The 26,467-nt window shown below is 43.0% G+C and overlaps 1 protein-coding gene across 13 annotated transcripts in view; it reads right to left on the reverse strand.

The window, feature by feature from the left end:
• Positions 1–7,490: 7,490 nt before the first annotated feature.
• PRKAG2 (protein kinase AMP-activated non-catalytic subunit gamma 2) overlaps positions 7,491–26,467 on the reverse strand; it is a 329,808-nt gene continuing 310,831 nt past the window's right edge. For 4 of the 13 annotated variants that reach the window (XM_024249353.3, XM_054559038.2, XM_024249355.3 and 1 more), the window contains 9 exons: positions 26,286–26,344; positions 24,030–24,075; positions 21,523–21,577; positions 20,062–20,188; positions 17,065–17,230; positions 16,684–16,721; positions 15,414–15,560; positions 11,858–11,951; positions 7,491–8,597 (listed from right to left, as the gene is read on the reverse strand). In XM_024249353.3, the coding sequence (XP_024105121.1) occupies positions 8,566–8,597; positions 11,858–11,951; positions 15,414–15,560; positions 16,684–16,721; positions 17,065–17,230; positions 20,062–20,188; positions 21,523–21,577; positions 24,030–24,075; positions 26,286–26,344 (764 nt within the window). In that variant the 3' untranslated portion in view covers positions 7,491–8,565. 13 annotated transcript variants of the gene reach the window in all.

A 26,467-nucleotide genomic window follows, 5' to 3' on the forward strand; every position in this document is an offset into this window, starting at 1 on the left:
GCACGTTCCGCTGACCTCTACGATGTGCCTGGAGATCGGCTGCCCCCCGCTTCAGCAGTCAGCCCAAAGGGCAAACATAAGAAACGTTTCGGGAGGGAACAAGGGCCTCCATCCTTTCCTGTGTGGGGCTGTTACTCTTTCAGCTTGACATGCATCTCCTTGTCTTCTTGATGAAGCATGTAAGATGGATACACTCAAAGTGACACTTACATTCTGCTCCCAACTAGGAATCTTATTTCCCTCAGGGTTCCCTCTGGGAGGAGAGGGGCTCCTAAGCTGCTGCCTTGGGTGCCCTTTGTGCTTCCTAGGTCTAGTTTCTCTGTTATTAAGATTGAGGCTTTGATCTCACCTAATGGCAAAAACGGGTAAAAATGTCAAAACTTGTATTGCAGAAAAAAAAATCAGTAAAAGAGGGTGCAAAGAGAGGCATTTGTATTAACTTCCTGGGGCTGCCGTAGCAAAGTATCACAAACTGGCTGGCTTAAAACAAGGGACACAGATTCTCTCACAGTTTTGGAGGCCAGAAGGCTGAAATCAAAGCGTTGCAGGGCCACGCTCCCTCTGAAGGCTCTGGGGAGAATCTGTTCCACGCTTCCTTAGCTTTCGGGGTTATGCCAATCCTTGGTATTTCTTAGTTTGTGCATGTGTCACTCCAACCTCTGCCTCCAATGTCACATGCTGTTCTCTTTGTGGATCTGCTGTGGTTGAATGTGTCCCCTAAAGTTCATGAGTTGGAAGCCTAATCCCCAGTGTGACAGCATTGAGAGGTAGGGGACATTTAAGAAGAATGTAATGGATTAATGTCCTTATGGTGAGAGTGGGTTTCTTATAAAAGCAAGTTTGGGGCAGGCGTGGTGGCTCAGGCCTATAATCCTAGCACTTTGGGAGGCCGAGGCCGGTGAATCACCTGAGGTCGGGAGTTCAAAACCAGCCTGGCCAATATGGCAAAACACTGTCTCTACTAAAAATACAAAAAAATGAGCTGGGGGTGGTGGTGGGCGCCTGTAATCCCAGCTACCCAGGAGGCTAAGGCAGGAGAATTTCTTGAACCTGGGAGGCGGAGGTTGCAGTGAGCCAAGATCATGCCACTGTACTCCAGCCTGGGTGACAGAGTCAGACTCCATCTCAAACAAACAAACAAAAAAAACCAAAAAAAAAAAAAAGCAAGTGTGGGCTCCTGGGCTCCCTCTTGCCTTGTGATGCCATTGGCCATGCTATGACTCAGCAAGAAGGCCCTCACCAGATATGGCCCCTTGATTTTGGACTTCCCAGCCTCTAGAACCGTGAGCCAAATAAACTTCTTGTTTATAAATGATGCACTCTGTGGTTCTCTGCTATAGCAGCACCGAATAGACTAACACAGCATCTGTGTCCAAACTGCCCTCTTAAGGACGCTGGTCATAGTGGATTAAAGCCCACCCTAACGGCTTCATCTTAACTTGAATATATTTGCAAAGACACAATTTCCAATAAGGTCACATGCATAAGTAACCAGGGGGGACAATGACATTATATGTTTTGGGGGGACACAGTTGAGCTCACGGCAGCCATTTGGAACTGGGATTAAGGGCATAGGCTATGGCCAGGTGCGGTAGCTCACGCCTGCAGTCCCAAGCACTTTGGGAAGCCAAAGTGGGAGGACTGCTTGAGCCCAGGAATTTGAGACCAGCTTGGGCAACATAGGGAGACCACATTTCTACAAAGAAGAAAAAAAACCACATTAAATGAGCTGGGCATGGTGGCACATGCCTGTAGTCCCAGCTACTCAGGAGGCTGAGCTGGGAGGATCACTTAAGCCCAGGAGGTCAAGTCTGCAGTGAGCTGTGATTCCACCACTGCACCCAAGCCTCGGTGACAGCAAGATCTTGTTTCAAAAAAAAAAACAAAAAAAAACCCAAAACACACACGCGCACACACACACACACAAATAACCAAAAAACGAGCATAGGATTTGGTATTAGACTGTTTCGACGGCCTCAAATTTGGCGTGGTATGAACTTGGCCAAATTAGTTAACATTTCTGGGATAATAAAGACTACCTCATGATATTGTGTGAAGATTAAAAAAGATCATGTGTACAAAGCACTTGGCTGAGTGCCTGGCAGGAAGAAGCACTTGGTGGTTGGTGGGTCTCCTCCCCTTATTTTCCTTTGCATTCTTGTTATTTGCAGTAGTAGTAATGATTAATAGTCTGTGGTCTAAGCAGGCCTCATCATGAGGGTGAGATTTCAGCAGGACTTGAAGGAGGCAGGGGAGCTGGCCCAGCTGGTATCTGGAGAAAATATTCCAGGGAGAGGAAACAGCTGTAACAAAGCTTCCAGATCCTTCTTACATTGCTCTGCTTTATGATTTTTTTCTTTTTCCTTTCTTCCCCCACACTGGAATGCAAGCTCCTGAGCACGGGTGTTTACTGCCTCCTAGATGAGTCCTAAGCCCCCAAAACAGTGCCCGGTGTGGAGCAGGGCACTCTGTGCACAGTGTAACAGTTGTTAAATAAATCAGTATTGAAGCCCAGAGGGATTGAGGATGAAACATCTCTTATGTGAAGTTCTAAAAAGTCATGAGATGATGCGGACCGTGAGCCTCATGAGAGCCCCTCGTTGCAGGCCAGTTGGCTGGTGCCTGTATTTGAAAGACTCCTCCAAACCAGGGGTACCACCTTCTCCTCTTTCCACTGGACACTTCTGATTAGGACTTATCCCAGGGGCTGGTCCTAAAGCAGTACTTTTAAATTAAATTAAATTAAATTATTTCTTTCTTTATTTAAAGACAGAGTCTTGCTCTGTTGCCCAGGCTGGAGTGCAGTGGCAAGACCTGGATTCACTGCAACCTCCACCTCCCAGGTTCAAATGATTCTCCTGCATCAGCCTCAGCCTCCCTAGTAGCTGGGATTACAGGTGTGTGCCACCACGCCCAACTAATTTTTGTATTTTTAGTAGAGACAGGGTTTCACCATGTTGGCCAGGCTGGTCCCAAACTCCTGACCTCAAATGATCGCCCGCCTTGGCCTCCCAAAGTGTTGGGATTACAGGCGTGAGCCACTGTGCCCAGCCTTTTTTTTTAAAAGACAGGATCTTGCTCTGTCACCCAGACTGGAGTGCAGTGGCACCATCTCAGCTCACTGCAGCACTGATCTTCTTGGGCTCAACTGATCCTCCCACCTCAGACTCCGGCATGGCTGGGACCACAGGCACACATCACTACGCCAGTTAATTTTTTATTTTTGTAGAGACGGGTCTCACAGTGTTGCCTAGGCTGGTCTTGAACTCCTGGCTTCAAGTGATCCTCCTCCCTTGGTCTCCCAAAGTGCTGGGATTAGAGGTATGAGTCACAGCATCTGGCCCCTAAAACAGTAAAAATCATGAAATCATATGTCTGGATTTCAAGATGCTGGCTCAGGAATGAGCTTATCAAATCTCTCCCTCAGTGGAGGTGAGGGGCAGTCTTTGTACTTCTGGCTCCTGGAGCCAGCCTTGTTTTTCTTTCTGAGCAGGCACTGAGACACTTTCCTCCATTCTCCTAAAAGGCAAGAGGAGCTCCCTCCACACATGACTACGTTGTATTCTTTGTGCACGGTTGGTCTGTGCACTTGGCCACCTCTGGATTTGTCTGTAACACTGCAGATTATGTGGCATCTCTCTAACTTTATTAAGTCAACTGGCAATCTAGAGGGAAAAGCTTTGTGTGATGGGGACGCTGCACCAGCGCCACAATCCATGTGATGTGCCGGCCTCCAGCAGCGCCACAATCCACATAGATGTGCTGGCCTTCACCAGCCACTGTCCAGACTCTGAACAGACATCAGTTGAGCACCTGCCACATGCCGGATCCTTGCCAGAGCTCAGAGCATCGAGATGAACAGGTCACCCTCCTCAAAGGACTCAGGGGACCACGGTGTCAACAACAACTGCTACTAACATTTATATGGTCCTTTAGAGCCTGCAAAGTGCTGTTGCCTATAAACAACTTGCCAGGTGAGAAAAACCAGTCTAAGCAAGGTAAGGGATTGCACAACAGCTTCCTGGCAGTGACAGCAGTGCTGGGCAGCAAACCCTCCTCTGACTGCAGATGCCAGCCGCCTTCAACCACTGCTCTCCACTGGCCAGGAGGGAGTGAGGGTCGGGCAGCGACAGTGACTTACAATAAATGCGGCTGTGTGTGTGGCGGGTCTTGTGCAGCCCATAGGGAGGGGCCATCTGTTTGCTGGGGAGGGAGAGGCACAGCAGAAGTCATATTTGATTCAGACCTTGAAAGATGAGCGGAATTGCTCTAGATGGAGAATCTGGAGATACGGTGCAGGCAGGCAGGTGTGGAAGCTGGGGACCCTTCTGGAGTGCAGGGAAGTGCATCAGTGTGGGCAGAGGCCAGTGAGGGCCTCTATCTCCCAGCTCAGGAGAGAAGGCTGGATTCTCTAGGCAGTGAGGGTTTCCCAGCACTGAAGTGATTCGATTTTTGGTTTAAAAATGCAGCCAGGCATAGTGGCCATAATTCGGAAGGGACACCTCTTAGGGCTTACAACTCGAATGCATTCAAAGCTGTTGGAAATGCTGCCCTCTTAGGAGATCTTTTCAAAGGGGTGTGGAGGAGGATTTAAGAATGCACAGAAAACGAGGAGGTTTCCAGCTTTTCTGCTTTGTGTATGCAGGAGCAGAGGTGAAGGAAGCTGTGTTGGAAACAGGAGTGAGGTGCCCAGGGACAGGGCTGTAGACAGAGGTGAGGGCTCCTCGACTGCCGCCCTCTCCCCTTGCCTGGCAGGTGAGTGAGGCCACTGCGGGAGCTTTGCTCCTCCTTCCTGGGCCTTTGCGCAGACTCCATCGCACACTCTCTCTCCTCTGCTCTCTGCAGCTCAGGCAAGTCGGCCACAAGTGCAGGGACCGGCTCTGGCTGCTTCTTCCCCGTTGGCCCAAAGGGCACAGGTGAGGAGGGGGACAGCAGGAAAGGAAGCTGCTCTGAGAGCAGTGTCAGCCCAGCTGAGAGCCTGCCACTGTGTGCCAGGGGCAGCTCCCATCCAAAGCCTTTCGCCCTCCAGTGCCTGTGAGGCCCAGGAGGTGGCTTGAATGAGTGAGCCAGGGGTCCTGGACGCGGGCAGAAGAGCAGGGCCTGGCCCATCGCAGTCCCCTCTCCCCACCCCAAGTTGTGACAACCGAAGATGTTTCCACATTGTCAAATGCCCCCCTGGGGAACAGAATCTCCCCTGGCCGCGAAGACCGTCCGCTTCCCAGAGTTTAGAAGACTAAACCTTCCTAAGAAATGTTCTAAGAAATTCTATCAGTGCAATACATTTACATCATAAACTCTTCTTAGAGATTAGAATGCGAAACAGAACCAACGTCCTTGATTTGTGACATGCACGTGCCCTTATCCACCACCCAGATGGCATTCAGGACATTCCTCTCAAGTGCCCTCAGCTCCACCTCAAGGTGGGGGTGGGACAGCACAGGGAGCCAGCGCCCACGGGGTCCCTCCAAGCCTCACCATGATGAGGTCAGGGCAGACACCTGGGGGACACCCAGCAAGGGTTTCTCTATCTACAACCACTTAAGACTTATTCCCTTCAAATCTCTCCTTCAATACATAGTTACCAATGTGTGGCCTTTAACTAGACTTGGCCTCGTTCAGGGCCACTTTCCCTTATTCCTACAAAGGCACTGAGCAGGAGCAGCACGCTCACCACAGCCACGCCTTCACCATTTGCTAGGAACAAATGCCAACCCTTCACTGGAAGAGGGCACCAGGCCTTTGTTAGTTGTAGCCTGACAACAGAAGAGGCTGCTCCAAGGCCAAGCCTCAGTGAGAGGCCTGTTGTGAGCCGGGCTGTGCCTGGTGTCTCTGCACAACTCAGGAGCCTGGAACAAGCACGCCTGAGGGAGACCAAGCTCTGCTGAATGACCCTCGTGGGAATAGGAATCGCGAGTACCTTTCTATGTGCCCCGAAACCCTTTTCTAAAGCAAAAATATGCTATGTCACCTACACACCTAGATACATGCCATGTCATCTACATAACTATACACGTGGTGACCTATAGTCATGTGTTGCTTACCCATGAGAATGCATTGAGAAATGTGTTAGGCGATTTCGTCTTTTTTTTTTGAGCTGGAGTCTTGCTCTGTCACCCAGGCTGGAGTGCAGTGGTATGATCTAGGCTCACTGCAATCTCCTTCTGCTGGGTTCAAGTGATTCTCCTGCCTCAGCCTCCCGAGTAGCTGGGATTACAGGTGCCTGTCACCACACCTGGCTAAGTTTTGTATTTTTAGTAGAGACGGGGGTTTCACCATGTTGGCCAGGCTGGTCTCGAACTCCTGACCTCAGGTGATCCGCCCGCCTCGGCCTCCCAAAGTGCTGGGATTACGGATGTGAGCCACTGCGCCTGGCCTAGGTGATTTCATCTTTGTGTGAATGTCATAGAGTGTACTTACACAATCCTAGATGGTGCAGCCCACTACACGCCTGGGTTATATGGTGTGGCCTATGGCTCCTAGGCCACCAAACTGTATAGCATGTTACTGCAGACAACTGTAACACAATGGTATTTGTGCATCTAAACATAGAAAAGGTACAGTAAAATGATGGTGTTATAATCTTATGGGACCACTGTCATATATGCAGTCTGTCCTTGACTGAAGCATCTGTACATGGTCCATGACTGTACCTATATATGTGCCACATCACCTGTATGTAGATATGTAGCCTGCAGACACTCATGTGTTGGGTACACAAACAAGGAGCAGATTGATAAATAATCTTTGAGTTTCAAAATTGTGTTGTTTTGGCAGCTTTGTGACTTTTTCCTTTCTCCCCAATATTACCATTAGCTTAAATCACAACCACTATTGTTTCTATGGGGAAAACATACACATTTGCTCTCTCTCTCATATTTGGTCTACTAGGAAAAGAAAAAACTGATACCTTAGCACACATGCAAAAAACCTGTGTGGCGATTTTAAATTAAATATATTCATACTCAGCCAGGCACGGTGGCTCACGCCTGTAATCCCAGCACTCTGGTAGGCTGAGGCAGGTGGATCGCCTGAAGTCAGAAGTTTGAGATCAGCCTGGCCAACATGGTGAAACCCCGTTTCTACTAAAAATACACACACACACACAAATTAGCTGGGCGTGGTGGTGCATGCCTGTGATCCCAGCTGCTTGGGAGTCTGAGGCAGAAGAGTCGCTTGAACCCGGAAGGCGGAGGTTGCAGTGAGCAGAGATCGCGCCACTGCACTCCAGCCTGGGCGACAGAGCAAGACTCTGTCTCAAAAAAAAAATAAAATAAAATAAAATAAAAATAATAAATAAATATATTCATACTTAATAGTGGAGAGAGATAGTTTATGAATTAAACCCTGACTTTTTTTCCTGATAACGGAAAAGAGATGAAATTCATGTACTTCTTTATTTGGGAAGAAATAGCTAAGTGGAAAACTGCATGTAGAATTTTAATCGATAGGTGCTGAAATATAAGGTATTTTAAATAACTTCTTTAACAAAATGGTAGATAGTAGGATTTATTTTAATTTTTCAATCTGAAAAAAAAACCCAAAACAAAAAAAACCAAACTATCCTCATATATATATATATATATACACAGTGTCAACATTTTCAGAGCACTTACATTAGGAAACATTGTTTCTCTTCAACTGTATGACAATACTGTATATGCCACAATAAAATTTACAAAAACAATCGCATCAGCAGTCATACAAACATCATGATTTTACATTTCAATACAGAAGAAAAAAAATAGACATCTTCCCGGCACTTGGCTCCCGCCTGACGGCAACGTCTCCTCCACACTTTGAGACCTCAGCTTTTAAAACCCAGCAGCGGCTATTTCAGAAGTCATGTCCTTTCCAGATCCAAACTTAAATAATGAGAAGTTTGCCATTTCAAAATAACTGAGAGTTTATTCATGGAGGTGGTGAAGTTTACTCCACCAAAAGATGTGTAAAAAAGTTGCATGAAAGTAAAAATAAATAAAGCTGTTGTAAAGCAGCCTCGTTGACGCAGTAGCCCAGAACAAAACACTTACGTGTAAAAGTGTCATTAAAGTTTTAAAGTAATTATTTATATTCAAATTACAACTTTTTGACAAATCTAATGAAAACAAACTGATTTGGTAAAAGGTTCAAAGACTTCCACATTCAAGCTCGGTGTTGTTTCGCACGCGTGCGCCCCGGCTGCGGCAGTGACATATTGCTGTATTCGGACATAAGGCACTGTGATCTGAACATGCCGTGCACTCACCTTATGTCACATCACCTGTTCCATACCAGTGAATTCTTTGAAATGAAAAATAATGAAAACTTCAGGACACAGTGCACTTTAATGACATACAGCATTTAAAATCCTTCAGACAAAGGTCTGAAAAGTCTTTTAATGCAAGCCTGAATCTTCAAGCACATAAAATCTTTCTTTTTTAAGCTTAATTTCAACATCACTGGAAGAAATACCCATCGTTAAACCGATATACATTCTTAACCACTTGCAGCCAGTGTTCATGAGGCAAAACGTGACCCAGAAACTTTGTTCAAGTTCTCCTCCTAGGGCGTCTACATTCACGGCGGTCACTCCGTTTCCGTCTCCTTTTGTTTGGCACCTGTCAGTGGATGGAAGATGAAAGTTTCAAAGCTCATGGTAACAGCAGGGTTCTCTACCCCAGGGGTTTCTACCTGTGCCTGGCAGTGCCTTAGAAGGATGATCCAGAGGCTTCGGAGGAGGGCGACGTGGGAAGGAGCAGGTGGCCCAAGCTCCCATCTCCCACCCAATCGTGCCTGCAGCTTGGATCCACGTAACATCTTGTCATTCTAAATATGTCAGATTTAACTTGGAAAAAAAAAGAGTTCCACTCCTAAAAAATTTTACTAATATGTAGGTATGTTTTAGTGAAGGTGTGAAGTATTTCAGTTGTGCACACTTACAAATATGTATTAAAAAAAGCCTCAGGCCAGGCATGGTGGCTCACGTGTATAATCCCAGCACTTTGGGAGGCCGAGGTGGGCGGATCACCTGAGGTCAGGAGTTCAAGACCAGCCTGGCCAACATGGTGAAACCCCGTCTCTACTAAAAATACAAAAATTAGCTGGGCGTAGTGGCGGGCACCTGAAATCCCAGCTACTCAGGAGGCTGAGGCAGGAGAATCGCTTGAATCCGGGAGGCAGAGGTTGCAGTGAGCCGAGAGGTCATGCCATTGCACTCCAGCCTGGGTGACAAGAGCGAAACTCCGTCTCAAAAAAAAAAAAAAAAAGCTTTATAAATATTCCGAAGGATAATTGCACCTAACAAGTATCTGGCTAGGACATTCCACAGTGGATTGGCAGGGAGAGCTACTATTTTTCTCATCACAGGAGTTTCTCTCCTATTTTTTCACCAGACGCTAGACCCCTGAAAGAGATCGGCAATCTATTAGAGTATGTGGCTAAAATATTGTAGCTCCTAGCATCAGACTGCCCATGCACTGGATGCACGCACACATGGGTTCATTTGGACAGTCTAAGTTTGACAATGAACTATTGCTAAAAACTTTTTTGAAAAAGAGAAAACGTTACTGTGTCGAACCAGTATCCCTCTGGGGAACGGTGGCCATTGCCTGGTGAAAAGAATCACCACTAGTACCTTTTAATCGAGTAACAGCAGACACTTCATCACACTGCCTCTGACTGACTAGTCCATGGACAACCACCTAACAGTGCTGGTCCTGGGCACTGTGCCTCATTGCACACACACGGCTTTTGTGCACGGCTTTCAGCTCTTTTCATAGCATCTTAGGAGGCAGACGGGCCTGTATCAGCCCGCTCCTTCTCCACTGAAGAAATTGGGGCTGAAGGAGGTGAAGTGACTTGCCTACATTCAGACAGCGCTCGGGTGGGACAGCTGGGACTTGGCCTCACAGTGGGGGCCTCCTCGTTTGCGACTGTTGATCAGATGGAGGCGTTCCCTGAGTTCCACTCCAAAAGTTCACTTGTAATCCAGTTATTAGCAACACGGAATATTTTCCTCAACGAATCGTGTTGTATACACTGTATCATAAGGAATTCCAATCCAGTTACCCCCATCTTCACGGCACAATTTCTATGGTAACATACATTCTCAATTCCAGCTGGAAATAGATTCCTCCCTGCGCCAGCAGGGATGGGCGGGGCATTGCAATGACTTAGAATTTTTGAAATACCAAATCTGGATGGAAATTTGAACTCATCCAGCACAACTGTTCATTCTTATGGTTTGAGATATCAAGAAACAGAGAGGATGAATCACTTGACTTGTTTAGTCTTTTTGTAATGCCCAAAGAGACAGACAAGAGCTGACATTCAGCCTGACCCGCTGGGCAGACTGCGTCTCGCGGTCCAGGGCTGGAAACAGGGTATCTTTTTCTGAAGGTGCTAAGCTATATACCTGTGGGGATAAATCTGCCCAGAGAAGAGGTCTTTTCTAGTTAGCACAAATGTGCTGTGCAGTTTTGCCTGCTTGGAAATTCATATGAATTTAATATGATGGTCTGGGTGAGTCTGGCTCCCTCTGTTCAATGTTGCCTGTGAGATTCCTCCACTGTTGAACGCAGCTGTACTGTTCGTTTTCAATACTGTATCGTATTCCATCAAATGAATGTGACACAATTTGTCCATTCTTCTTTTCAAAGATATTTGGATTATTTCCAGTTTTATGGCGTTGACATTCGTTTAGTTCTTAATGTTTCATGATTATAAAGACTACTGTGAGATTCAGGTCTTTTAAACACTTGAAGTTTGCAAGTGACTGCACCAGGCCCCATTTCTAGAGTTTCTGATTCAGTGGATATGGGGCGGGGCCCCAACATGAACACTTCATTTTCTAGTAAATTCCAGGTGGCGGTGATGATGCCTGGCCTGAGGACCACCTTGGAAAAATCACTGCTGTACTGGAATTTCTCTCGGTGTTCTCATTTAGCGAATAAGACATGTTTCTTGCAGGTGCTGAAGATTCCTTTAGGGAAGGTATTTTTGGGTTACAGACTGATTGTAAAAACTAGTCTCAGCTGAAATTTCTGAACTAAAGAGAAATCAATACTGTAGCACACACACCGTTTAATATTGGATTCTGAGAGTTCAAAGGGCATGCTGTTTGCTCCCACATTGTGTCCATGGGGCCCTGACAAAGGCTGGGTTGTTCATATTTGACTGGGGCTGGGGAGGTGGAGGGATGGGAAGAAGAGGAAGAGGGAAGGGAGGGCTGGTGGTTTTAAGAACTCTGAAGCCCACCTCTTACTACTGAGTGTGTGAAATGAGAGGAAGGCCAGCTCCTCTTGTCTAAAGGCCTCTCCTGTTCTCTCTGCTCCTCACTGTCTGAGACTCTGAGGGCTTGCTCAAAGTGAATCTGTCAGAAAATGAGTTTAACCACACTCTATTTGAAAGTGAATGTGATTTCCATACAATATTAATGAATAAAATTTGTGTTTAGGTATTCTGTTTTATCTACTCAAAATGTTTTTTTTTCTCTTTAAGGAAAGATGAAGTTATCAATAGAAGCCAGTGATGTTCCCTCTGTTTCTAGTCACTAGTTCTCTCACAAAGCACAACTGAAGAGGTCTTTTCAGTGGAAAAGGTTATGATGAACAATGGCAATGGCTCCCAAGTCATTCAGGGGGCCACTGGACCTTGATAGGATGCTCTTAACTTAGAATACGTTCTGTACACTTTCCTCATGCACGCAGAACACTTAAACTTCCCAACTGAAAAGAAAACGAAAACGGTTTCAAAGTAATATACTCAAAGCCTTGATCTGTAGGTGGGCGGAGAAATGATGGTTTAAATGCTGCACTTCCTGTTCTACCTCCCACCCTTCCTAGATGCCGATGACAAAGGTCAGAAACCAGCATTTTACCTGCTGGTGTGAGGATCAGGGCTTGCAGAATGTCTGACAGGGAAATAATACCCACAATACTATCTGCTTCATTGACCACCACCAGCCGATGGACCTGCAAAGAGAAAAGCAGGACACGTGAAAATTAATATTTAAAAAAGGTTTAAAATGGACATTAGAAAAAATGTCCTGTCATGTTTTCACATGATGAACACATCCCTCCAGCCTGGGGAATAACAGTGAGACATGGTCTCTACAAAAACATTAGACAGTGGCTGGCTGTGCTGGTGTGCACCTGTGGTCCCAGTTACTTGGTGGGAAGATTGCTTGGGCCCGGGAAGTGGAGGTTGCAGTGGGCCAAGATCGCACCAGTGCACTCTAGCTTGGGTGACAGAGTGCGACCCTGTCTCAAAAAAACAAAAAAGCCACACACACACATACACATCCCATAAATGAATAAATGAGGGAAAGTAGCTGCAGACAGACCCATACGACGACCTTAGGCTCTAATGTTCAATGTGTTACTGTCTGATTTCCTGGAAGACCCACTCCGTACTGAACAGTCACAGCCCTGGTGGAAAACAGGGACACAGGCAGGAGAAGGAAAGAGGGGAAAGCTATCTATCTCCTGTCTCTAATGATACTGATTTGTCTCTAATTCAAGCTGATTTGCTTGCTAACTTTTAAGAAATATGAGCTAGCTATGCCCTGCTGAGTTTTCAATTTTCAAAATATTAATACAGAAAAGATACAACTCAAACACGAAGCGCAACGTAGTTATAATATACTGTTAAACATAACAGTTTTAATTTCTAAAAGTTGTATGTCAGTTTCTAATAACTATCAGGTACTTGTCTTATTAATACATGGGAAAGAAGTCCAGATGATGACGGAAACGAAAAAACAAGGTCGTAGCTCTTACAAGGGTTTTATTTTCTGCAGTGTCTTTTCTCTGTGAAGTTCATATATTAAGACTCGCATCCAAGAGGATAAATGAGTTATAATGAAGTGGGATAGACTACGTTCACCTCTAGTTTTCTGCTCTGAAATCTCTGATAAGTGACTCCAGAGCGTTTTGAGGTGTTTCTCTAACAGGTATTTCACCCGCAGGAAGGGAGCGGCGTCGCTATTCTCTTAAAAGCTTCATGATGGCCGGGCGCGATGGCTCACGCCTGTAATCCCAGCACTTTGGGACGCCAAGGCGGGCAGATCACCTGAGGTCAGGAGTTCAAGACCAGCCTGACCAATATGGTGAAACCCTGTCTCTACTAAAAATACGAAAATTAGCCAGGAGTGCTGGTGGGCACCTGTAGTCCCAGCTACTCAGGAGGCTGAGACAGGAGAATTGCTTGAACCTGGGAGGTGGAGGTTGCAGTGAGCTGAGATCGTGCCACTGCACTCCAGCCTGGGCAACAGAGCGAGACTGTGTCTTAAAAAAAAAAAAAAAAAAGGCTTCGGAACTTGGGGCTGGGTGCAGTGGCTCACGCCTGTAATCCTAGCACTTTGGGAGGCTGAGATGGGCAGATCACAAGATCAAGTGCTCGAGACCAGCCTGACCAACATGGTGAAACCCTGTCTCTACCAAAAACACAAAAATTAGCCGGGCGTGGTGGTGCATTCTGTAATCCCAGCTACTCAGGAGGCTGAAGCAGAAGAATCGCTTGAACCTGGGAGGCGGAGGCTGTAGTCAGCTGAGATTGCGCCACTGCACTCCAGCCTGGGCAGAGTGAGACTTCGTCTCAAAAAAAAAAAAAAAAAAAGGCTTCAGAACTTGGGACGCAGCAGCTCTGTGCCAGCTGCACCCTGGAAGACCCTCTCTGTATTGAATGGTGATACCCCTGATAGAAAACAGGGACATAGGAAGGAGATAGGAAGAGGGGGAAATCCAGTTTTTGTATTTTGTCTCAAATAATACTGTGTGGGTGACGTTTCTGTCATAGCTTGCTTTACGTAAATAATAATAACAATAATGGCTTGGTCATCTTTCTCGTGGCAGTCAGCATAAATTTCTTTTAAATGTTTCTCTAAAAAAGCTTTCAGGTTCATCAGTAATCCTGTGATATAACACAGCACAATTATTTGCTAACTATAATCACACATTAAAATGATAGTTCACATTTGTCTTCTACACTGAAGACATGTTATTGATTACATTCAATAGTGGATATTAGCCGGGCGCAGTGGCTCACGCCTGTAATCCCAGCACTTTGGGAGGCCGAGGCGGGCGGATCATGAGGTCAGCAGATCAAGACCATCCTGGCTCACACGGTGAAACCCCGTCTCTACTAAAAATACAAAAAATTAGGTGGGTGCAGTGGTGGGCGCCTGGAGTCCCAGCTACTCGGGAGGCTGAGGCAGGAGAATGGCTTGAACCCGGGAGGCGGAGCTTGCAGTGAGCCGAGATCATGCCACTGCACTCCAGCCTGGGCGATAGAGCGAGACTCTGTCTCAAAAAAAAAAAAAATAGTGGATATTAAACAGATATCTTTTGAACTCTGATGGTTAAGGGAAATCATCTCATCCAGAGAATTAAGTAGTTCTCTCAGACTGAAATGACTCCCCACATATTTTCTTGTCATCTGCTGCTGAGTCAAACTTATGTATGTCCCTTGTTGGAGGTACCTAAAAGTTAGTGTTCTATTTATGTCACATAAATAAATGGAGTCATCACTGATACTGTACACCCTTCTCCTAGCTACATTAAAGCTAAAAACTGTTATTTTTTTGGTCCTTCTGTGACGAGTCATCTTGTGAAGGAATTTTTTTTTTTTAGACGGAGTCTTTTATTTGGGGTGTTACACAAAGTACATTTGAAAATCTTATAAGCAGTAAAGTCTAAGGAAATCGGACTGCTGAGGTGCAGGAAACTGGGAGTTACTAGATTATTTGCTATTTATCTAATTGCGGAAAGAGAGATACTGGTAGGAAGAGAGAAAAAAGTTTTACTGACTTATCATTCACTTTGTTAAAATATATATTACGCACTTTAAATTTTGAATTCATAAATATTCAAATGGAACTTAAAGCTTCCGGGACTTTTGTTTTCTCAAAACAAAATGTATCCATAGATATAGATACATAGATCTATTTAGAGACAGGATCTTGCTCTGCTGCCGAGACTGGAGTGCAGTGGTACCACCACAGTTCACTGAAATATCAAGCTCTTGGATTCAAGGGATCCTCCTTCCTCAGCTTCCCTATTAGCTATGACTACAGGTCCAAGCTACCACGCCCAGCCCAGCTAATATATTTTTATTTTTAGTAAAAACAAGGTCTTATTATGTTGTCCACACTGTGAAACATATATAGTTTAAACTATGAATGTATCTTACCAGTTTATTTGATTCAGCTATGATATCAGGACTTTTCCATTCAATTCAATTCAACAAACCTTTAGAGATCGCCTATATGCCAAGTAGTGTGCCAGGTTCTGGGACAGGAGAGAATCCCATCTGACTGAACCTGGAGGCTGCCTCGCTGGCCCCTTCCTGAGATTCAGGCTTCCGGAGGCAACATTCACCACTGGGGACTTGTTGCAGTGGACTTCGGGGGAGCAGGACTGGGAAAGCCATCTCACCTCAGCTCTTACTATTCTGTCCACAATGGTCTCCAGTATTTCCAGCTTATTGCACTTCACAACACCTTCAAAATACTGTGAACGGTGCTGAAGGGCCTGGGTCACTGTGATATCTAGGTTATTGTATGTTTTCTCAGCAGCAAGATTCTGTAATGAAGCAAGAGAATAAATTATATCCTTTCATTTCAGTTCACTTCAATGACCAAAATTAGTGAGCTTAAGAGAGCCTGATTTCTAAAAACTTTAATGCTTATCTGAATTTAGTACCTGCATACATCAGATTTCTTTCTGGCTTACAACATGCCATTGCTACTGTTATTTCGTCAACACATCAATCACAATTAAAGATAACCATATTACAAGGTCTACCTTCCTTACGAAACAACATTGTTAAACTTTGATAGTATATCCTGCCAAAGACTGCCCCCCAATTTTTACCCTCTAATGCTCTCTACCATGCATGGATAAAATCTCTGGCAAGGTGGGCTGACATCTGTAAAGGGTGGTGAGTGCCACAGGGCTAGAAATGCTGCAGCAACGGACCTTCTCAACAAGCTCCCTGGGGAACCAGGTTTCTGCTGGGAAGGCTTTGGGGGACGCATGGGGATCAAGCAACCACAGGAAGAACAGGCTTGATGAGCTCCATGGATCCAAATGGCTTCATGGGGCTCTCATTCATTTTAGCGGGTCCCACTCAACCAAAATGCCAATCAGCATATTTCTCGGTGACTATTATGTTTAACATAACAATAGTGTGAAGCAAAGGGTTTGAGACAGCTGCAAAAGAATGTTTAATGTGGGGTCAGTATTGTGGTAAAAAATGGCGTGCACATTTGGGGCTATAAAGTGTCAGTCCCCTTTTCTTCTTTAGAACAGTGGCTCCCAATCAGTAAGCAATGGGATGCACCCGACAAAGGAGCCATGAGCCCACGTGTGCACTACGCACACGCCTAGAGGCGAATAAATCAGGCCTACTACGTGGAAACAAGAACATTTAAAATACATACACATGCTATGGCAGTGCATAAAATATGCATGTATTGTAAAGATGAAAAATTATAAAATGCTACTAATATATAATTAATTGCTAAACCAATGCAGATTAAAAGTACAATTACTATAGAAGGTCTATAAAATTCTGATAATATCCTCACACCCCAAAAGGTTAGAAATTATTAAATTAAGAAACAAGAGAAAAAGATAAAAACACATTACATGAATGTTTAAAATGCATTCTAGGTGACAGATTGAACAAAATTAAAATACTTACAATTACATCAAATTTGGAATAAATATCTACAACTTTTCCTAAAAATGAAAAATATATGTTAGAAAAATATCTTAAGGAACAAAAAGAAACTCATTTAAAATCAGTTTTAATGACACAATTACTAAAAGTTAAACACTGATAAATAACCTTGTCTATTTTAAATGGAAACTTAGGTAGATATAAAATCATATTTTAATGGACATATGAAAATAAACCAATTAAACATTTTTTATGATCCTGAGTGCCCCTTGGTGCTGAATTTATTCACCATATCCAAGTCTTCATTTTCCCCATGTATCTTCTGTGCCAGGTCATCTCACAATAATTGCACCCTGAGATAAACAATTATTTCTGTCTGACTGTCAGCGCCAACACACAAACCTGACTCATCCACAACAGGCAGAGCTGATATTCGTCTTTCCACAAATATGTTCAAGGCTTTGATGATGGGAGTGTCTGGATGTATGAAGGCAATGTTGTGGTATGTTCCTATTCCAAGCTCATCCAGGTTCTGCTTCATGAAGGCAGGCTTTGGCATATCAGACATCTAAACAGGAAGATAAACGCAAATGTTCTAGACCCAGAACACACCCTTGTCATGTTCAAGTGTCCGGATTTGAATGAAAAAGTATGTCCAACAAATTAAAGTTAGTTTTTTCTAACAGTCTACCTGGATGCCTGAATTAACATGAGAAAATTACAAAGAACTGTATCTTTTGTTTGAACCAGTTTGTATGTCTATGCTTCTATTTAACTACTCACAAACTACTGCAAAGCATTAATACTGTAACATTTTTCCATCTCCTCTTCACTCACTAAGAACGCGTATAGAACCAGGGAAGAACAGGTCTATTTGGGATATTAAGACCTGTAAGCCACCAAGAATTGAATCCTTTATTCTTAATTGTTCATGTTAAATTCCTGGTCCTGCTGTCAGGATTAAGTAATATTTATTAAGAACCTACACATTTCCAAACCCAAAGCATTTAACGGCAGCTGTCTGAGCCGCTGCTAAGCTAGTCTTCATGCCACCCGCCTCTACATCCTGAATTCTCCTTGGAGAGCTCCAATTTTTGTCTACTAGGAACAAAGAAGCCAGCTGAACAGAATTAAAAGAATCTTTAAAAATTAACTTTTCATGGGCTGTTTTAAAGGAGGAGGGATATGGCAGGAGAGAAAAGTCTAGGCTCATGTTTGAGTATAACAAAATAAGGTCTACGGTTTCAAAAATCCACCTTTTATAAAGGGTATAGTTGATTCCATCCTCCTGGTGTACCTTATAATTATCAGGAAAAGATGAACAATTAGAAGAAACAAAATGTTCAAGTCAAAGAGTTCATCAATATTCAAATCATGAGACTCCTAGAAATTTAGAGAAAAAAAAAGAAAGACCTATTAGGTCATCTAGTCCATCTCAATACAGCTAATTCCCTGTTGCATACTATATGCTTAGGCTAATTTTCAAATGTCTTGAAGGGTAATGCTCCTTTTTTCTCCGAAAATGATCTCATAATTCAGTAAAAATCAGGCTCTGAAATGTCTTTAAGTTCTGTATTTTTAACTGAAAACCTTTAGTTAGCTGAATATTCTGGTAGCCTGATTCTAATTACCATATTGGCCCAAATATGAGGCAGTACTGGGCAGAGGCAACTTCCTCTCCTTTTTATAGAAGATAAAAATCTGAAGCAGCTCTGCAAAAGAATGATCTCACACTTTTACTCCCTCTTGTGCAACAGCACACTAGCAGAAATAGTTTGGGCTTGGGAGTCAGAGAGACTCCCGGGTTTGCAATCTACCACTTAATAGCCACGTGACTTGGGGCACGTTTCCCAGCCAGGTGACCTGTGTATGCAAGGTGTGCAAACGCCTCCCTCCCATGGCCCCTGCGTGGAGGAAAGCATGGGGAGTGAGGAACGCTCGAAAGAGATCCTGGCTCTACCGCTTCCCAGCCACGAAACCTTGGCAAAGCTACTTAACCTTTCTTAGCTGCATCCCTATAAAATAGGATTAATAAAAATACCTACCTGATAGGGTAGCAGCGAGGATGAGATTATGTAAAGTGCTTAGAACAGTGCCGGACATACAGTAATCAGCTCTCATGATTAATATTATTTTAAAATGATGACTCTAAGGATTAAGTGAGCTGCAGGCCTGGCACGTGGGGGCCCTGAATACATCCTTCCCACCCCGTGCTCCCTCTGTTCCTATTAAACTTCAACTACTAAAGCGGCTGCATTCCCAGATGTACAGTCTGATAAACAATGTGGATGCATCCCTAATCCTTTTTTCCTAGATTATCGCCTTTATTAAACTTCAAACTTGAGTTTTTTTGTAAATTACTCTTCCCTACCTTCTTTCTTAGTACAGCATGGTTAAATAAATGTTATTTATATACGTAAATGATTAAAATACAAGACCGGGTTGATTGACAAGATATTTCTCTCAATCACTAAGCCCTCTGTGCTGCTGTCAGCAAAAGGGGTCCCTCAAGCTGCCTCCAGGGCAGGAGCTTCAGCTCCTTCACACTGCACCAGAACACTATTTTAGGTCCTTAGGTGAAACCATGGGGAGGAAAATGGGAAAGCTAATTTGAAGTACATTTTTAATATCTGTTACAGTTTTGAAAAAACAACTCTTCAAATTACCTCTTCAGAACGATTAAGACCTTCTACTGGTTCTATTTGACTGATTACTTACAACCTCAAATTTCATGCATGTAATTAAAAGAAAAACATAAAAAGCCTCTCATAAACTCTCTGTTCTTCCTGAGTCTCTTTTAATGTTTCCAACCAAACAGGCTCAAAGTTCTGGATACTATGGAGCCAGCTCATTTCAAGTAGCTGAGAAAACCTACAGGTAATACAGGCCTTATTTGGACCAACATGGTATTCTCTTGCCAAAATTCTATTTACTTCGGGTTTTTCTCTCACTGCTGCAGTTTATAAGAAGATAATCTTGAGGACAGCATTTTTTGGAACATGTTTCTAAAACCATGCCACCAATAAAAGCAACATAAAGCAATTTTTGCTCTAGATATTAGTTCAATTTATCTTGTACAACAGTCCTTAATTGGACTTGCAGATTGCCTTATTTCCCCTCATATGTTGGTGATAAATGTTTTAATTTAAAGAGAGAATGCCGAGTTTTGTTTTTAAAATTGTTTTGATACTTGCACTAAAAGGTGATTGCTTTTAAATTGGAATCAACTTTAAGAATGTACAATTCAGAGAGTAGTAAGTTGAGAAACTGAAGTTTAGGAAGGGAGACCTCAAAACTAACAATTTCTTCTATTGAGGGTAACAGGAGCCAATTTACTTGAAGTACATTATTTGATAAGTAAATGCAATTATGTCTTTAGAAACGCTAAAAACTACTTACAAAAAGCTGGAGGAACTTGAGGATTCTTTTGTGGGTAAGTATATAAAGTGCATTCCCACTGATAGGGTCAATAACGGGCAATCTGTGGATTTTATTTTTGATCAAGGAGTATACAGCATCGAAGAGGCTGTGGGAGAAGTCATTAAAGTTGTTAGGAGGCTTTCAAGAAAAATCAGAACACTTTGGACTACCCCTGCCTTAAAGCACTTCCAGTGTTTTTATTATTACAATAGTAACAGTGTTTTGGAAGAGTTTTAAATTAGAGATCTCAGCAAATTTTTCATTTTTCACAATCTATGTTAACATATCTCAAATACAAGTGCAAGCTACAAATCTCTAGAAGAGGAGATTTTTTTTGGTTTGTTGTTTTGAGCCAGGGTCTTGCTCTGTTGCCTGCCGTCATGGCTCACTGCAGCCTTGACGTCCCGGGCTCAGGTGATCCTCCTACCTCAGCCTCTTGAGTAGCTGGGACTACAGGCATGCGCCACCTTTCTTTTTTGTAGACATGGGGTTTTGCCATGTTGCCCAGGCTGCTCTCGAACTCCTGAGCTCAAGTGATCCACCCATCACGGCCTCCCACAGTGCTGGGATTACAGGCATGAGCCCTTGCACCCAGCCAGGAAGAGGAGTTTTTTTTTAAAGAGTGTATTTAGTTATTTTATTTGAAAGACAACGAAACCTAAATCCTTAGAAAAGCAAACAGATGCATCGTATTAGCAAGACAGCAAAGGCTGTAGCAGCAAGCCCTCTGCATTGGTGAGTGGGCAAACTGGCCCTACCCCGGGCCGGCCTGGCTAGGCGATATTGTAGGGCCAACATTTCTGTTCCACTTGGTCCCTCTCCTGGGACTGCCAGTAAGAAGGCTGTTATACCTTTTTGCTAGGGCTTGGAAATAAAATGAAAATAAATATTTTAATCTTTCTCTGTACTGGATTTGAGCTTGAAAGATGCTTTTACACAAATGTGGAAATGTATCACAGTCAAACCAGAAGAAGGCTTGGATAAAAAAGGATGGGCCAGACGACTACACAGAAGGCAGCTCATGCTCTGACCACATCTGAACTGACATCTAACATACACTGATGTTTAAACACTAGTGTGGAGCAGAATTGCCAAGGGAGTTGTTTAAATGCGTATTCCTGGGCCCTATCCTGATTTAGCAGGTCAGGGGTAAAAGCCCAGGAATCTGCAATTTCAACACGCCCCCCCAGATTGGCCGAGATCTTCATGACGGTTTAGTATGACCCTATTACTAGTCCATTATCAATCCTTAGCACCAGCAATGGCTGTGATTTTTGTAGTGTTGCTAGATTTACTGAATGCGTACAGTGTAGCTGGAATTAAGGAGGCGGGCCCTGTTTGGAATGAAGAACATGTTTATTTGTTTCTTTCTTTCTATCATGATGATAAAACACATAGATCTGAATGAATGTTTTCAAAGGAAACAAAAAACAAGTTTACCTTGCATCTGGAGATATATTCACTAAAGGCTTAAATGTTTCTTGTAAATAAAGCTCTGTATTTATAGAAAGAAAATATGCAGTTAGTAACACATTTGCTGTTTGCAGTTATAACACAAATTCAAATACCCTTCAGTTTACGGTTAATAGTTAGAAGGATTAAAAATTCAAATAAAAAGAAATTTAATTTGCCTAAAACTCCTGTGTTAATTACAGTTATGGCTATTTTAAACAACTTCCAAACTGTTTTCAGGATGTTGCATTTGAAGAAAAATTAAATATTAAAAAACAATGTGACAGTAAGTGTTTATAAAATCAGGAAAAACAAAGAAATCTGATAAAAGAGCAATACCAGCAGAGGTCACTAGAATGCTACCAGGTTCACATTACTCTCAAGAAATGAAGCAATTATGAAATTTAAAAAATCAATTTCCATAAGTTATAAGATAAAATCAGTTATAACAAACTTCGTTCTTTAAATATTCTTAAGTATTATTTTACCAAATTGATGCTCAAAACCTACTGCATTGTGGGCATCTTTCCAGCATATAAAAAGTGTTTTTTTCTGAAGACATCAACTGCAATTAATTTGCTTTTCCAAGGTTTCTTTTTTTTTCTGAGACAGAGTCTCACTCTGTCGCTCAGGCTGGAGTGCAGTGGCATGATCTGGGTTCACTGCAATCTCTGCCTCCCGGGTTCAAGCAATTCTCCCACCTCAGCCTCCCAAATAGCTGGGACTAAAGGTGCACGTCACCACACCCTGCTAATTTTTTTTGTATTTTTAAGTAGAGATGGTGTTTCATGATGTTGGCCAGGCTGGTCTCGCACTCCTAACCTCAAGTGATCCACCTACTTCGGCCTCCCAAAGTGCTGGGATTACAGGCATGAGGCCCTGTACCCAGCCTAATTTTTTTTTTTTTTTTTGAGAAGGAGTTTTGTTCTGTCGCCCAGGCTGGAGTGCAGCAGCACCATCTTGGCTCGCTGCAACCTCTGCCTCCTAGGCCCAAGCGAGTCTCCTGCCTCAGCCTCCTGAGTAGCTGGGATTACAGGTGCGCACCACCACGCCTGGCTACTTTTTTGTATTTTTAGTAGAGACAGGGTTTCACCATGTTGGCTAGGCTGGTCTTGAACTCCTGACCTCAGGTGATCCACCCGCCTCGGCTTCCCAAAGTGCTGGGATTACAGGCGTGAGCTACCGCGCCCGGCTCTAATTTTGTATTTTTAGTAGAGGCGGGGTTTCACCATGTTGGTCAGGCTGGTCTTGAACTCCTGATCTCAAGTGATCCACCTGCTTTGGCCTCCCAAAGTGCTGGGATTACAGGTGTGAGCCACCGCACCCGGCCTTGCTTTACCGAGGTTTCTATACAGAAGGCGTTTAAGAATATTTTGGCATTATTATTACTACCAAATATCATGTAATGTCAAAATGTAAACATACTTAAACCTTGGTCTAACAGCACTTGTACAGTAGAACTGGATAAGAAGTATCTATCTTGGTGTTACACAATCACTGCACAACAGGCCGTACAGATCCCATGCCAAATTTGTTTAGGTTGGTTTGTCAAAGCCGTAATAAACCAAATCCATCACTCAGTGAAACTTCTAAATCGTTTGGATTTGAAAGGGCCCCTGGGGGTGTCAGAGAACTCCAAGATGTACTCTGATTTCACAGCCAGTTACAAAGGTTGCTTCTCCTATCAAGCATATTATGGGAAAAATAGAACCAAACTCTTCAATTTTGAATTCAAAATTTTCCTTTAGTTGGTCGCTTCATTTCTACCAGCGTTTCCCTGAGCACCCTACAAAGGCTCTGCTGTTGCAGACAGACTGGGTCTGCCCTGATTCCCAACCCCGGTCCTCTCCACCAACCCACCATGACAAGTGTCAGTGAGACCACCACCTTCCCAATCATGAAATGCGAATTTAAGAAACGGTTCCATGGCAGAAAAGAGTATCATGATTTTACAGGGTGAATGTCAATGTGACAAAGAAAAGAACACGGTCTTCAAATTACTTCCATGCTATTTGCTCCAAACCATCTAGTTTGAGGTTCATTTTTCCTAAGTTTCTCCACAATTTGTAAAGAAACAATTATTAGGTTTAAATAAGAACAGATGCTTGCTTTTGTTCAAGTTAGGCATGCCTCTGATGCATTTCTTAACACCAAGGCAAATCTCTGAGGGTTAGATTTAGCAGTGAACGGTGGCCCCACTGTGGGCAGCGAGGTGGGGCTTGGTTAGCTCATTCATCTTCACATTCCTGGCCCTAGGATAAGGCCTTGCCTGCTGAAGGTGTCCTGTACATGTCTATAAATAGAATGGACAATACTTACATTGTCCAGCTTTAGTACAGTAGCATACTATCAAAATTAAGATAGAAATAAAGAGAATGTTTTAAATAACATTTTATGGAGCAGAGAGAAAAGGATCTGCAAAATTAAAACACACTTTTCATACTAAACATAGCTTTCCCGATACTAAAAGATTTTAAACATCCAATAGTGCTTACCCCTCCATGTTTCAATTTTATGTTCCTCTAATTCATAAATCTGTACCTGCAAATAAAAAAATTCTTATTTATAAATATACATATACAACATACAAAAAATATTTGGAAAATGAAACAAAACATAGCTTTGATAATAGCATTTTCTATTTGCAATTAGAAAATAAGGCAGCCAGGTGCGGTTGCTCGTGCCTGTAATCTCAGCACTTTGGGAGACCAAGGTGGGCAGATCACCTGAGGTCAGGAGTTCGAGACCAGCCTGGCCAACATGGTGAACCCTCATCTGTACTAAAAATACAAAAATTAGCCAGGCATAGTGGTGGGTGCCCGTAGTCCCAGCTACCCGGGAGGCTGAGGCAGGAGAATTGCTTGAACCCGGGAGGCAGAGGTTGCAGTGAGCTGAGATGGTACCACTGCATTCCAGCCTGGGCAACAGAGTAAGACTCTGTCTCCAAAAAAAAAAAAAAAAAAAAAAAAAAAAAAGAAAAAAGGAAAATGAGGTGATATATAGAGAAAAAAATGTATCTGCAAGTTTTTTTTTTTTTTTTTTTTTTGAGACAAGGTCTCATTCTGTCATCCAGGCTGGAGTGCACAAGTGCAATCATGAATCACTGCAGCCTCAACCTCCCAGGCTTAAGTAATCCTCTCAACTCAGCCTCCTGAGTAGCTTGGACTACAGATGTACACCACCATGCCTGGCTAATTTTTGTGGGTTTTTTTTTTTTTTTTTTGTAGAGATGGGGTTTCACCATGTTGCCCCACTGGTCTCAAACTCCTGGGCTCAAGTGATCCACCCTTCTCAGCTTCCCAAAGTGCTGGGACTATAGGTGTGAGCCACTGTGCCCGGCCTGTATCTACAGATATTAAGAAAAACTTTGGGCTGCATATTTAGATATAACTGCTTTTTTGCAATTTTGATTTCATAATCTACTGCTGAGATTTCTTATATGAGATTTGCTGCATTTCATAGAAATCTATCTATTCAAAAATCATACTTGTGCTGACTTTGCTAGTTCAAAAGCAGAGATATGACCATTATAAGGAAAGCCAGTATTCACTTGCATTGGTAATATTGAAGAAATAATACATTTCATGGGAAATAAATACAGGATATTTACAAAATCTTTGGTAAAACTTCCTAAGAGTACTTTATTTTGTTTTGTTTTGTTTTTTGGAAACGGAGTCTCCCTCTGTCGTCCAGGCTGTAGTGCAGTGGCGCGATATTGGCTCACTGCAACCTCCACCTCCTGGGTTCAAGTGATTCTTGTGCCTCAGCCTCCTGAGTAGCTGGGATTGCAGGTGCCTGCTGCCACACCCAGCTAATTTTTGTATTTTTAGTAGAGACAGGGTTTCACTATGTTGGCTAGGCTGGTCTCGAACTCCTGACCTCAAGTGATCCACTTACCTCGGCCTCCCAAAGTGCTGGGATTACAGGCGTGAGCCACTGTGCCCGGCAAGAACATGTTTCATGAAGAAACTCATTTTTGTATTTTACGTAAGAATTATTGGATAATACTGAGCATTACGAATAAAGCAGTATTAATTGAATTAACTTATACCTTTTAAGTACTCCGAATAGGACTAGTTAAATAGAGTGCGCAATCCTGTCCTTCCCCCACCCTCATGAACAAACAAACAGAAACTAAAAACACAAGACCAAGCAGGCCGAATCTCAGATATCACAAAGTTAGATGAAGGACAAAAGCGGTTTTTAAGCTACGTTCTTTCCAGAACCATCGTATCAGGGACCAGAGAGTTCTGCTACTAAAATTAGCCAGTAGCTGTCTTTTCCTAATTAGCAGGAAAATGTCAAAACTGAATTTATTTCATTTTAATGACTCATTTTTTCTTCTTTAAAATCACAAAGTACATATAATTCTTGTTCTGCAATTGCTGGGATAACTGAATTAAGCTCTACCACATCAACAGGCCCGCAGAGATAAGCAAAACTTACAGAACGTCTAGCTAATAAATATGTAGAATTCTGCTAAGCCAAGGAATTCTGAAAGCTGAATAAAGAATCTATTTTTCCTGAGAATCCCTTCTTTAGGTTTCATACATATAACTTACGGTAAAGATAATTTTATATTGAAGTTCCCTGCACGTTATATATATTTGGAAAATCAACCACCACCAGCACTCCATACCAAAAAAGAAAAACCCAAAAACATTAATAATCTTAAAACACATACATATACCTATACACATACATAGATACGTACAGCTCCAACTACTGACACAGGAACTGGTGCCACTTACCATAGGTGATTTATAGTATCTATGTAGTATATTTATGAAATCTGTAATTGTTAGCATTCCTGGAACAAAGAATTATACGTTACAAATAAAACTATGAAAACATTTTTAAAAATTTCAAATGGCAAGTGAGCCTAGAATATATACTAGAAGAGCTTATAAAATATACTTTGAAGATATCAAGC

The sequence above is a fragment of the Pongo abelii genome, chromosome 6, assembly GCF_028885655.2.
Source record: "Pongo abelii isolate AG06213 chromosome 6, NHGRI_mPonAbe1-v2.0_pri, whole genome shotgun sequence".
NCBI lineage: Eukaryota > Metazoa > Chordata > Mammalia > Primates > Hominidae > Pongo > Pongo abelii.